Genomic DNA, 15,009 nt, shown 5'->3' with positions numbered 1-15,009 from the left:
ACCAACCCACTCGAAGTCTACTCGGAAAGTGAGCTAATCGAAATGTTTCGTATTGGCAGGAAAGTCCTGTTTGAATGAATTGAAGAGCTCTCTCCTCAACTACGACTTAATCCTCCTCAGTATCGGGCAGAAACGCAGCGCTGTCCCCGCCCTGCAGGTGCTGATTTTATGCCAACAGGACCTTTCAAAACACCGTGCGGGACATGATAAATGTACATCGCACAACAGCATGCTTATCATTATCGAGCAGCAGTGATCAATTTCCTCGTCGATAGCTTTTGTTTTTTTTCGTTTGTTGTTCAGTTTTGCTGTGAGTACAGTTTTATGTTCTGCAAACAACTCTATCTATGAGTTTCTTTATTTCAGTATCCGTAAAATGTATTTTTCTTTGCTTTTGGTTTGTGTTATCTATCTTCTGTAGATGAGTGTTTGCAAGTGTTCACGCGCATCATGAGACGGGCTACGACCAGTGTCAGTCAGGCTGGGTGCACTCGGTGTAAATTCAAATCAGGAAGTCGGTCGTAGCAAAGTTGGACGTAAGAGATAAGACCTATTTTTTTACGGCCAGCTGCTGCACTCGGCTCCAGAAGCAGAACACAGTGGCTTTATAATCACTGCTTGACAGCTGCTAAATGGAGCTTTGGACAAACACATCTAGTGATGGACGGCTACCTGGCAAGACCTCTGCAAAAGTCAACAAACGCACCTGCCATAACCTACGCTTAATGACAGTCGAGTTACATCTGGTCAGTTTTTGGCTGACTGCCAGGGTTAGACTGAGTGAGTGAGTGAGTGAGTGACGGTACTTTCAGAGTCGTAGAGAGAGAGAGTTGCGATATTGCAATGGCGGATCATGGAGCATAATGGACCTCCACTGACGCAACTCTCTGTCTATACGGCTCTGGATACTTTGTTCAGGGAGGACGCAGGGCTGCTCCTCCGCTGTCCTCACCTACGTCTGCAGCCACCTGCATCAGCCTCATAAGGACAGTCCGTGTAATACATTGCCCACAGAAGCGCACACTGACCTGATGCATTCAGCCACATACAAGGTTTTGCCGTAGTCTTGTTCGCACTGAGTCGGGCCTAAAGGAAAAATATGATTATGTTTAGTTTAACAGTCTGTGTCTGAGTGATAATGGTGGTAATGAGCCTCGTTTTAGGTGTATACATGAGGAATCCTTATCAACTCATCATTCTTGATTCAGTTTTTAAATGCTCAGTATGGAAATGTATGCACGATAACAGAATAGATTGCTACCAGTCAACTCCGTGTCAACAGCCTGCGAGACTGGAACCAGTGGATTTATCATTGGTTGGCTTAGTGCTTAGTGCGTGGAAAGCATTATAGGCAGGGCTGGATCATACAAACAACCTTGATTCAGGATAGTGATAAAATGTATGTCCACTGAGAATATACTTTGACATTTGTTAACTTTTCGGTGTGTTTTACTGGTCTTTATTATATTCACTTAAAAACTAAAATAAAAATCCAGCCTTAAAAATGTGCAAAAGAAACTTTTATTACAGTTTTATTCTAAGTTTAACTAATGGACTGTCTGGTTTCTTCAGACATCTGTCATTATCAGGATAGTCTGCAAACTGGCAGCAATATCAAATTTATAACTTGATAAATGGTGATTATGACTACAGAAAAAAATATTGTCATATGTATATTTTTTTGCCATATTGCCCAGCTTTAGTTGAAAGGATTAGCCTCGCTACATAATTAGTTTGTTCAAACAACTGACAACTCTTTCTTTAACTTTTATTGATAATCAGTTTATCATTTACGTTTTAAAAAGCAGAAAAACTGCAAATATTCCCTGGTTCAAGCTTCACCAAGTCTGGGTTTTTATATAATAGAAATGTCATTTCTTTGGACTGTTGGTGAAACAAAACAAGACGTTTGAAACTGTGAAATACGACAGGAGTGGATTAAATGATTAATTGGTAAATAAAGAAAAAATTTTTTTCAGATTAACATTTAAAATGTTAGTTTCCTACTTCACCTTATTAAGAATTTTCCTCTGTTGTATGTAAAACAAATACTTTTTTGAGAACATACAGTGCAGAAAACAATGCTCGGAGAGATGTTGTAATCTTGTAGTTTGTCTGACTCTGTAGTTCAGCACCGTCTGCAGCTCATGTCGCTATGATAAGGTGAAATATGTGTGAAATGTGAAGTAGACTTCTTTGTACCGTTGCTTAGCAATGATGATGAAAGAAATTTAGTTTTCCGTTCCAGCTAACAAATTCACTAAATCGGTAATTAAGGAATTTTCCCCCTCTAAAATCTTTCTGAAAACCCCCTTATCATTAAGACTTTATTTATCACCACTGTTGTGTCTGTTGTTCAGGGAACAATGGCCTTTTTTATAAATGCAAAAGAGTAAAAACATTTCTGACACTGACATTTTTATTTGGGCATTTCCCTTCTCAGTTGTGATATATTTTTTCTGATTGGAAGAAAGCATGTTTTGACATGAGTATCTGACAGTTGTAAGAATCAGTTTAAGTGTTGGTTAACTGTGTTTGGGTTAAAGGATTCAGCACAGCAGGACTTTCTGGTGACTTGGAGCTGCAACGCTGAATCTGTCAGCCTTCCCAGAGGATGTCTTTTGTCACCTGCTCCAACAAAATCCGACTCATCGCGGTGTTTTCCAGTGTTTGTATCTCCACACGTTCTGGTTGCAGCACATTGTTTTGGAGGAAGATCTGAAGACTTTCTCTACAAAACTAAAAGCTGTCTTAGCGGCTCTCCAAGTACAACAGGATCTACCAAGTCGTACATTCATGGGAATAATAAATGGCAATATATGGAGCAGAAAGCAAATAGCTGTTCAGTGTTTGGTTAGGCCAGAGCCCTGCTGCTGTGCACTGCTGACTCTGTGATATCCTGTGATATAAAGCACTCAGACATGCATCCAACTGCTTTATAAACCCCTTTTAAAGGTTTGCATTGCTGTTTTTTCTCCTATTGTCTTAACTGGGATTGGTTGGGTAAAATCTCCACCCTCCTCTTGGTATGTTTGGAAGAATACCGCAATACTTGCAATGAATGCCAACAGTTTGCAGCGTTTCCCTCCTTCCAAGCACGCTATGCCAAAAAGGTGTAAAAGAAACGCAGACGGTCACATGGTTTGGACACCGCTGTTTTGCAGAATGTTTTATGGTTGGAAAAATAACCCCTATCATGTTACCTATCTTTCCTGAGAGTTGGTTTGGAAAGTTGCGTGTATATAGATTGTGCTATACCTGCTCAATGAGAGTCTGTGTTGGGGCTTGTCAGCGGGCAATTAATGTTTCCAGAATGTAAGGAAAAACGCAGTGCCCTGCTGAGACCGTCGTTTCTACATGCGAGTACTTCAGTTTCACTTTGTTTTGCTTTGTAGATTGCTCACACCCTCTTTTTTAATGCATATTTTCTTGGATGAAACCAAACAAAAAGATTAGTGGTTCAGGATCAGGCTTTTTGTTGCTGCTGAGGTTTCTATTTTAAGCTCAGGCTGTGGTCCTGACATTTAATGCCTTAGGAAAGTACAGCAGGGAGGAGGTGAGGGATTGTTTCACAGCCTCTCACTGAATGGCTGCACCTCTGGCTGAATGCATACCTCTGTAAAATGTGGTGATCAAGAGTGTAAATATGTGGAAGATGGACACTGCCGATATATAAAATAACCACTTAAACACCTATCTAAAAAATAATCCATCAAATGCACCAACAATAATATTTAATATAAATGAAAGCATTTATTTATTACAAATAGTTTTTTATTAATAAATCACCAACTGTATTTAATCTCCAATTTACACTTCCATTTTGTTTACTTCATTATTTTAAATGAATTAATCTTTTATTTCATTTTTTATTATTTGTTTTTTTGTATTTATTTATTTTGATATTTATTATTTTCCCTCTAAATGTTTTCCCCTGTTATTCCCCCAAACTTTCTACTTAGCTCTGCCTCTGTCCTCTATATAAATGCTGATCATTTGTTGATAAATATTCACACAATATTTAAATTCATCTGATACTTCCGCTTTATCGGCAGGTTTGTAAGATTGTACTGACTGGCCCAGAGTATTTTGTAAAACATTTGTCTGGACTTTTGTCTGGATTTTTCTTAATGCTTACCAGGGCTGACTTTAAAAAAATCGATATTTCCGATTCGAGCCAGTATCGATTCATAAATCTTGAGATGGATCTTTAAAAATCTGTGTAAAAACGTGTCTGATCACTCGCATTTCTGAGCGCCGGACTTGTTTACTGCACCTACATAGACATCAGAGATCACAGACGGACTCTTTTTATCGTGTGTGTCCATGAATATGTAAGTTAGTTTTGCTCTGATGTTTATGTTACTCTCTGTTAGCGTCGGCTTTGGCCGCGAGTGTATTTTCTGCATGTTGTTATACAGTATCCCTTTCCCTATAGCTCCTACTCTCGTGTGGTTTTGTTCTTCACGTTATGAGATCTCGTGGCCAAATCTCGCACAAGTTGAAGCCAAGTTCGTTTAATGAAAACCATGAGCCAGATGTTCAGACTGAAAATCTGAAACTGGATAAAAAGTTAATTAGCTGTTTAATTCATAACATTGTTTATATTGTGTTGACCGCTGTGTGTTGGTCATGTTAAATGAAAAGTACATAATGTAACTTTTTTAGGGTCAATTCAAAACATTTTTGATAATGCACCAGGTTGGAGGTGCATTGATATTGAAACTGAAATACCCCACAACCCAACACAAATCGATATCCAATAGAATCAAATGGGGACCCTGTGAATCGGAATCCAATCGAATTGAGAAATCCATATCGATACCCAGCCCTAATGCTGACACGGACGTGAAAGTACTCACAGCAGTGCATGTAGATAGCTGACTTTGATTTTGACACACAAACGAGGTGCTCTGGCCGTGTGTGGATCTGGGTCAGGCTTTAAAGCACTCTGTGGTTGTGATGTTTGTGTGTTGGTTTTGTTTGACAGAAGTTTTTCAGCTTGTTTGTGTTTCTTTATTCGTTCTTTTCCCATTTGGCCGGTTCTCAGATTTAGTCCCTTTAATAACTCTGTCTCATCTTTAGAAACCATTTTCTTTTCCAAAGAATGAGCCAGTCATATTTACCAAAGTTATTATAGCGATTGTCTGCATTTGCAAGCAAACTAGTAAGGAGACAGATTGTCCTCTGAGCCAGATCTGCAGCAGATTTCCGAAGGCCTCTCGGTCAAATTATAAATGATCATTTTCTCCAAAATGAATGGATAGAAATATTTCTGATTCATAAATCCTTGTTGACAAAAGCAAGCCAGAATTAAAATGCAGTTTATAATTATGCAGATTTACTTCCTAATTTTTCCCAACAGGGCATCTGTTGCCTGTTTGCTGTCTTAGTCAGCTTTGTGGTTTCACTAGAAAATGAGCATCCTGGGATCAACTGTAGAGCTGAGTCTTCCTGTTGTCACACTGCATGTCAATATGGTTCATGTTGTGACATTAACATTTGCAATTCAGAATCAAACTGTGCATTATAGTCAGTGTTGTAGTTTTATAATTAAATTGCTGTTTGGTAGTAATGCAGATAAATAGAAAACAGAAGTATGAGAGTTTAAATCCTTGTGTTTTTAAGTTTACGTGCAATTGCATTTTTACGTAGCTCATTCATGAGTTATTGTTTCAGTAAGTTAAAGATGTTATAATTAGGGGTGCACGATATTATGGGCACGTTATCGATATCTGCAGATTATGGCTTAAAAATAACATTGGCATTTGCAGATTTGTCATTTTTCTGCCGATATTTTCCGCCGATAAAACATCACTTTAATTCTGCCTAAATGCTCGATGATTCCCTAAAAAAGCTTGATGTAATGCTACAACATTAACTCGGTGCGAATGTGTGAGCACTGCCTGCACAAAGTTATCAACAATACACAGATGAAGACTAAAAAGTCACAGAAACTACAGCCAATGATTAGAAGTTAAACATCTTTCACAACTCTTAACTAGCTAACAGTTAGCTCACATTCTCATCATTTTACCAGACTTAACATCAAACACGCCGAAAATACACTCGCATATCTCAGAGCGCAAAGAATAAAGCCACATGAGAGTTATAGGGAAAGGTATACTGTACAACCACATGCCGAAAATACACTCGCGGCCAAAGCCGACGCTAACAGAGAGTAACATGAACATCAGTACAAAACTAACTTACATATTCACGGATGCACACACTATGAAAAGAGTCCGTTGGCGATCACTGATGTCTATGTAGTAGATGCAGTAAACAAGTCTGGACATGTCTCCCTCACTGCCGTGTTACAGGGGAGATGCTGCATTCAGGTGCGCTCAGAAACGTGAGTGATCAGACACGTGACCTTTTGTACAAGGCCTCTTCTGTCAGGTGTGAAGAAGGGTGCAAGATGTCTGCGGTATGGCAGTTTTTGGCCACTACAATTAGAGTAGGCATGATATCAACTCCACTACAGGGGAGACTTGATGTTCTCTGCAATTAGGTGGGAAAAAAACATGTGCCTAATATATCGGTGTCGAAATCGGCAATATATCCAATATTGTGCATCCCTACTTATATTTATCATATCATAACCACTGATGTGGAGCCCTGCTCACAAACTACCTGCTGACACTGACAGCTGACAGCTATATACAGTATGATGGAACTCACACATTGGTATGTTAAGAAGCTGCTGGATGAGCTCAGCATTTTGTTGCCAGCAGAAATGTAATTTTGCAGGTGGGAGGACACATTCACACGCTGAACAGCAAGCTGCAGCAAGCTTCTGACTTACTGCATCTAAACACTTCCTCTTCCTTTCTTTAACCCTTATCTTAAAAGTTTACATGAATAACAAAAGGTTTAACGGGGCGTTCAAGGACTGCACAAAATCCCCAGGAGAGACGATCTCCTCCATGTTTCTGAGACCTCCCAGTTTCCCACAGTGCATCGGGAGGGGTTGGTGGACCTGGGGAGCTGGTGCTCTTGCCTGCTTTCAATAAACTTCCAGCTGCAGGCTGCGGTGCTGAAGAATTTTTGATTTCCTGCACACACACTCCCCCCACTACCACCACCACGACGCACATGCGCTCACACTCTTGCACACAAACACACTCACATCCCCCTGTTTTCAAAAGTGGGCAGCTGAACGCCAAGCAGGCTGTCTTGCAGAGTCGATCCCAGCTCTGTGAGCGCTGTGAGACCCAGGCATCATGGCACAGTTGAGTGCAATTTGGGATCTGCACATAAAGTGTGGTTTGTTTCTGTTCTGGAGACTTTGCCTGGAACAAAAGAACTGCCTAATGTTTGAGGCTCATGTGCAAGCCTAGCAGAGTTACAGTAAATGTGTTGTCCACGAGTGTTGCCGTTAGTATGATGAATGTAAGCAGATTTCTGAAAATATTATTGTGTTAAACTTGTTTGTCCCAGTACTGCTGTGAGAGCACGTAAAGTGGTCATAAGAGGAGAGATTTACGCTCTCAGCTTGACCTTTCATGAAGATGTTTCAGGATGTTTTAAGACAATCTTGTTGAAGAACTGTTTTAAGTTTCCATTGATGATACAATTACAGTTTATCTTGCAGTGTATTCTAGTCAGACTGGTGACATTAATATGGTGGGAAATCACTTTGATTCAGTGGGTCACAGCTTTTGTGATGACTGGAAAAGCTCTTCTGTTAAGACTAGTCTCCTCTGTAAAGTTTCCATGCAGGCTTTTGCGTTTCTGCGCTCTGTGGGAGGCAAGGTACGGCATGCAGGGTCATTGAATCAGAATGAAATGTAAAAAAAAATGTGTGAATCAAGTTGCATTCCTTTAGAACGACAACTCTATATGAGTAGTTCACAGAAGAATGAAGGAAGAATGGCATGAGAGAAAGTATAGCAGACCCTCTGTGGGAGGCACTGCTGTTGGCTTTCTTCCATCAGGCCTGAAATCTGAGGGACACCATGCTGCAAGCTGCACAGCTCGCACATTAAAGTCGGGCCCTACCCGAGTCAAATTTTTGAAGCTTTGACGATTTCTCTTTTTTTTCAGTTCAGCACACCACCAAACTTCTACACCACACTATGTGAGTGTCACGTTTTACCTGTCAGACCTACATTTATCAGAGTCCATAAGGAAATTAAAACATTTCCAGTTGGTAACTTTTTTAATGTTTCAAGGCACGACACCGTCATTTTCAACTTCATGATTTAAGGAGATGTAGGATGTTAGTCATCAGAAAACAGAAAAACAAGCTGACCTAAGTTTGTGGCAGCTTGAATCGATTTTAACATGAAACTGCTTTATTCAGCGTTTTTACTGGTTTGATTACCAGGTCTGTTTGTGTTGGAGAGGAATAGAACTCTGCTGATCATACAGCTCCTTGTGATCAATGAAATCTGCAGGAATCCTTATCAAAAAGCAGGCTGAACATCAGACAAGCTAGCGGCAGTTCAGCTTGCAGCCTGTGGACAACATTAGTCCTGTGCCTGCTGCAGAGTGCAAAGGAAAAGTGCTTTGTTTTGTCACCTGGTCCTTTTTGAGGAAACCTCTGCATATCATTTGGCTCCTGGTCAACACCGTGAGAACAATGAGCACTGAAGGGTCATTTTCAGAGCGGGTGTGTGACACAGAGCAATGCAGGAGCAACAGCATGGCAGGCTGTGTACAAAGAAGCAGCCTTAAAAACAAAAAAAATGTCAAATATGTAATATGCTTGGGTTTATTTACTTATTTAAAATGGCATTTAAAGCTTTCACAACTGTATTATAAAACTTTCATATTTCACATGTACCTAATAAAAGCAATGTTTGCAGATGTGTCACTCAGGTGCAACATTACTCTCCCTGAAGTGTTTCGTCTTGTCAAAATCATTTCTAAGATCTGGACTCATGCACGTGAGTGGAGGTTGGTCCTATAAGTACTTTCAGCAGTGTGTAAGCCGTGCTGCAGCACAGCATTCTTGTGCATGTGTTTGTGTCAGTGTGTGCACTGGACAGACAAACACGCATGCACACACACACACACACACACACACACACACACACGTCTGTCACTTAGAGGACTGGGGCGCCTGCCAGCAGCCCTCGACAGTGTCCACTGCCAATTAGTCCCTTTATTTGTGTAAATTGTGTTGGACCACGACACAGCAGTTTGACATTCCATGCAGTGCCGCTGGGCTGCTGCTTAAAGCTGCAAAGGATGTTTCTGATTGAAGCTCACATGGGATCCACGGCATTTAATGCTTTTCATATTTAAACCACCATTTCTGCAGAATCGTTGGAAGATTTTCTTTGCCGAGATCAGCGCGGCTCCAAACAATCCTGATCAGAGCATCTAGTCTTTGCATGTGAGGAGAGAATGGCATGACATTTAGTTGTGTGTTTCTTGTTCCCAGTAATGTGTAGCTTCTTTGTTTACCTCAACTGGTTCTGTGTAGACTATCGTTGAATCCTGAGCTTCAGGTGCTGCACTGATGTTTCTGGTAAAGGCTCCTGTTTATTATTTATCCACATTTTATTTAGGCTTTAATTGATTTTGACGTTTTTAGGTGGATTCACTGTGGCAGAGTGAATGAGCCCATTGATGCAGCATGGCAGGCCTGCTACCTCCAGAAATGAGTGTGGGGCTGTGGGTCAATGCTTTGGCACAGTGAATAACAGCCTCAGCAATAGAAGCTTTGTCTCTATCTGTGCTGGCAGTGCCGCGCTGCCTTGGGCCCTGTTCCACCAGCGCCTCCAGGGACAGCAAGGGCTAATCTGCCCCCCTTAGAGCCACCCCCACACATGGACCTTCTGCAGACCTCTAATTATGTACAGTTAAGAGGTGTGGACCTTTTTGTTTTTGAAGCCAGGAAACAATCCAACCACACTGTTGACCTGTAACTGGGTTAGCCGCCAAGTAGTGAGTTTCCTTTCCCACAATGGCCGAGCTGCCCGGCCTGAGAGCTGAGCCTGAATGGTCGACTGTTGTTCTCTGTGCAGTCATGGTGCCTTTTGGCCTGTTAGCCAAACAGGTAGATGTTGACTGATTATGTTTTAGGCATCAGAGAGATGCAAGAGATGGAAAATGCTTTTCCAGAGGCAGTAAGATTTACTTTAAACTTGTAATAGGAGATATGGCAAACCTTTCTCCTCTGGTTTGCATTTAGAGGCTCTACATTCTGTTTGTTGTGCTTCTTCGCCTCAAAACATTTCCCACAGTCTGATGTAGAGCATATATGTCCTGTATCCTATCAGCATTAATGCTTTTCCAATGTGCAGGGATATGAAAACTTATTTTGCAGAACATATAAATTGAAGAACACTGCTTGGGTTGATTTAGAAACGGCTACAAGAACACGATACGACTCCATCGTTTACAATACACTGAGTACTGTCTTCAGCATGTGTGGCAGAGCATCACAGCTGAGCACATGGTGGGTACAATTGTTCGACACTGTATAATAATATTAAAGAGTTTTACTAAAGTAATTTTTTAAGTTAAGACTTAACTGGGTTGTTTACCTGATTCTGGTATTTGGCGTTTTCTTTCGGAGTTGGGTGGATTGGGTGTCGTGCTGTACAGCGTCGCTGTTGCGGCTGTTGGACGGGGAGTAGCAACATTATTCCTCTTGCCTTCATGCTCTCATCATGCTGCACTCGGTGCTGTTTTTAATAGTGAATGAAGTTATTTGTGCTGCTTTGCGGCGCAGACACAGGTTTCATGCACTTTTTTCTTGTTAGACTTCACTTGCCCTAAACCTGAAGCAAACCAAACGATGACGAGTCGCTTTGGGGTCCGGTGTTTCGGTTTAAAGAGTGACTCGCTCTCTTCCTGTTTAAGTGGAACCAACAGGCAGTGTTCAAAACACGACTGAGCGTTAGCAGCCTACATGACACGTTTGCACAAACAACACTTCAAAGACGTAACAGATCAGTATATTTTGAGCTGCTAAAGAAAAACAACAAAGAGGCATTCACAAGGACAGCAACGTATTCTCTTCCCGTTCCCAACACAGACAGACGAGTTAACATGGTCACTCGTTGAACCGAAACACCGGTCTCTGTTGTTTACTCTTCCTCTCTACACTACCGCTACAAGGTAGGCGCTCATGACATGACACGCCAGCTCCCCCAAAAGTGAAGCCCAAAACTCCCATCGCCCCCTGAGGGAGTGGATGCTACTCTAGGGAGCGCTTGATTTAAAATGTCAATATTGCCATCAATCAATTACTTAATCGTGGGAAGCAAAAATCATGATCAGCATTAATATTCAATTAATTGTGCAGCCCTGCTCTGAAGTACTTTTGCAAAGTCATTTTGGTGCACAATCCGTGTGGGAAAGGAATGTTTCTTATTCTTTCAGCTCTTGTCTGGTGCCATAATTACATAATTTCTGTGATTTCCATGTATTGCAAAAAAAAAAAAAAAAAAAAAAGAGATTAAATTATAATGATGTTGATAATAATCTCAAGCTATCAATTTGAGGACATCTATGTTTTTCCTAAAACTACTTCCTGTTCAAATGTAAAGTTTGGTTTTTAACCTAATCTGGTCCCATGAATCCCAAATTGCTCTGAGAAGGTAAAAATTGATACCAAACAAAACCTCTGACAGTTTTCTTTAGACATTAAAATGTGATGTGATCTGCCGTAGTAGCACAGAGTATTAAATCTCTTAACTCTGAGGAAAGCATGGCTTTACCTTTCTTCTTTCTACTGCTCACAGGGGGTCACCAATATGCTCTCTACAGATCAGATCTGAATAGCTCAGGTCTCTCTCTGAGCTCAGGCTCCTCCTTGCAGCTGGCGCCCTACTATTGACAGTAGCCAAAACGCTCCTCCTTCTGTTATCAGCTACATACGGATGTTTTGCAAAGCCGATTTACGACTTCTCAGTTATGACATTACACATCCTCAGAGCTTAGATAAGACAGAAGCACAGCTGCGTGGAGAAATACTTTGTCTTCTTGGCAGAAATAAGAGGCCAGTGTGATTTGAAGCACACTCTTCATCATTAAATAAATGATTTCAAGTGTCTGTAAATTTTGTTCTGGCTTATTTCAATCTTCAAAATTCACTTTCACTGATGTTTTAGGATTGCTGTAAAGAGACTTCTCACTGTGCATTGATCTGCACAGAGCAGAACAGGGTGTGCTTCATGTGTCACACTGTTTTGAATGGCATATGTGAACCTCCCACAGGAAGATCTTTCGAAAGAGTGCGGTCAGAGGAAAAGTGTGGGATAACACAAGACATGGCTGTCATGCTCCGACACTTTCAAGTTCTCATGACTGTTCTGCTACGTGTCTCTGTTTGCAGCCCCTTAATGTGGGAGGCTAATGGTTGGAGAAGTGAGCGTGTACCTGAGGGCGGGCCAGAAGGAATCCCTGGGCGACCTTTTAAAACATGGGTCAAAGGAGTGAATGAGAGCGAAGCCTCGGCTGCTTTAGTCAAGTTGCTCGAGCCCAATGAAACACAAGTGGGATCTCATAATCTGATAATAAAAACCGAATAGACTGTAAAACGCAGAAAACTGTAGATTTTTTAGATATTCAGATGCAATTTATAGACAAATATATATATCGTTTATGTGATATTGTTTTCTCCAACAATATAAACATTTTTTTACGAACATAAGCCCAATAAACAAACATATCTATGCTGCCGTGATTTGCCGTGTTTTTCTTATTGAATTATTGAAATTTTATTCATCCATTACATTATTAGCCAATCTTGAATTGTACGACGGCACTCACAAAATAAATTGAATCTGGCATGTTGGCTTGTAGTGAAATACTTAGCTTGTCGTGCTATCAGAACCTTTCATTGTTTAAATGGTTAGTCCAGATATTTGTGTAACACGTGACAGCAGGCAGAAATCCTCAAGATCAAGGCAGCAGAAGACAAGCAGCTCCTGTGTTTTAGTGGTAAAATGCTACAAAACTATCTCTGTTGGGATCTTCTTGGAAATGTTACCCAATCTGAACCTCGTCATTTAGACCCCACAATATGTAAAAATTGAGCCCAGGTTTAAAAATACCAGAATTCCCCTTCAATTCCAAATCTATTGGCTCGTTCCACTGGATGTGCAGAAAGTAAGTGTTAGTGTCTGTGTCCAATAACATCTTTTTTTGTGTGCTGGTAGAGCCCACGACCTCAATTTTAGAGCGCTTCTCACCGGTGCTTACTGTTGCTAGGTGACGAGAGTTGTCTGGCGGCACTTCCACTTCCCTTGGTAGTGACCGTTAAAGGAGAAGTTAGGTATTTTTAAACCTGGGCCCTATTCGTACAAATTTGTGTGTCAAAATGACTCATAGGAACAAAAGGTTTTGGAATCGGTCTAGTAGGTAGCTTCCACCGTAGCCTCAGTATGGACTAGGGCAACTGCACCCGATCAAAGTACGTCCACTAAAAGAGCTTGTTTTTACCACTGACAGGCTCAGATTGTTACTCCAGGTGTCTGACAACATTACGGAAATGATCTGTAAGAGTGATGAGTAAGATCCTTCTTGTGTAATAGTGACATTTCTAGGTTTAAGAAATTAGATGCATGTATGGTCTAGGTCTACGACTCGATAGGTAGTTGCCCGTTCCTGTGGCCGCCTTCTCTAGTTTACTTTTGGGCGCATGAAAGACTCATCAAAGTACGTCCACTATAAAAAGTGCTATAAAAAGACAGGCTCGGATTGTTCTGACACCATTACAGAAAGGATCGTACAAAGATGGAGATGTTTTTTAAAAAGTAAGATGCTTTTTGTGTAACCAGAAACAGAAGAATCGCAGAGAGCTCTGTGAGCACGGCGACAATAAACAGCTGATGCTGAGGTCGTTTTACAAAAATCCTCCAGCGCTCTGAAAACGCTGAACTGTATTGATTTGTAGAGGAAAAAAAGGCGCTGCCAGCATAACAAAGCGCAGTTACAGGACACAGGCCCTTATGTTCTTAAAAAAACCTCTCTGGTTACTGAAGTGAAAATGGTAAAAAATTATAAATGAATGGTGTTTTTTGTGTGTTGGGGTCAAACACAGAGTATAGCCCTGGAGCTCTACGTGTTTGTACTGCAGTGTCAGCAGAGATTCTTGGGAATCAACTGTTCTGTAGAGATGTTGGAACTTAACAGATCTTTACGTGGCGATCTGCTTCCAGACCAGACTTCTGTTCGCCCCCCTTCTGTCCTCAAAAAGGTTTTGAATGTTGAAGGCTGTTTTTCCCAGCAGTCAGTCAAAGGTGGTTTCCTCTCTCTGCTACTCTTTTATTAAGGGGCTTTGTGGGGAGGAGGGCTTCTGAACTGAATGCCATTTATTCTCATTGACAATCTCTGCAATTCTGTTTTGAAAGTTCCCAAGGCATAATAAAAGACACGACCTCGAATGTCTGATAGATGTCTTGTAGAGTGGAGTTGCAGTAGACCACATTGGCTCCTTTCTTTCCTCTTGGACATGCTGACTTTGTCGTTGAATGTTAACAGAACAGACTTCTCCAGCTCAGATTACTATAAGCTGGAGAATCCCTTCTGTGTGTATACCAGAGAAAGATTGGATTCTGTATCTTCATGTTTTAAAATAAATCAAATGGAGAGAAATAAGTTTTCTCATTTCCCATATTTTCTGTGTTTGAATTCAGATGTTCAAGATGAAGGCGGATTGCTGCCATGACTGACACCCCAGTGAACTGAAGAGAAAAAAGCAATCCTGACCTGGCAACATACGAATGGCCCAGGGAAGCCACCAGATTGACATTCAGGTTTTGCATGACCTGCGCCAGAAGTTCCCTGAAGTCCCAGAGGGTGTAGTCTCCCAGTGTGTTTTACAGGTGAGTCAACTGAAACCTGTGACAACAAAAAACTCAACTCAACAGTGCTAAGTCAGTCACGTTGCATTACATTAGGTCACTTTACTTTAAGTTACGTTACATCGCATCACGTATGGTCTCCCACAGCTGCCTGTGTGAATGACGTATGATTGTTAACATCATGAGTTCTCTTCACAATTTAGGATTCTCACCTGAAACATTGATCTTGCCTAAGTAT

The 15,009-nt window shown here is 41.1% G+C and overlaps 1 protein-coding gene across 4 annotated transcripts in view; it reads left to right on the top strand.

Moving 5' to 3' along the window:
• The window catches only part of tab2 (TGF-beta activated kinase 1 (MAP3K7) binding protein 2), a 50,716-nt gene that overhangs the window by 19,690 nt on the left and 16,017 nt on the right, over window positions 1-15,009 (top strand). For all 4 annotated transcript variants that reach the window (XM_069655672.1, XM_069655665.1, XM_069655657.1 and 1 more), the window contains exon 2: window positions 14,604-14,792. In XM_069655672.1, coding sequence (XP_069511773.1) covers window positions 14,691-14,792 — 102 coding nt within the window. In that variant the 5' untranslated portion in view covers window positions 14,604-14,690. The remainder of the gene's footprint in view (window positions 1-14,603; window positions 14,793-15,009) is intronic.

Source organism: Semicossyphus pulcher, unplaced genomic scaffold (assembly GCF_022749685.1).
Source record: "Semicossyphus pulcher isolate SPU_LCO1_2020_fin unplaced genomic scaffold, fSemPul1.0.p SCAF_11, whole genome shotgun sequence".
In the NCBI taxonomy this organism is placed as follows: Eukaryota; Metazoa; Chordata; class Actinopteri; order Labriformes; family Labridae; genus Semicossyphus; species Semicossyphus pulcher.
The sequence above is the reverse complement of the archived record's forward strand: the minus strand, read 5'-3'. Positions and strand labels throughout refer to the sequence as shown.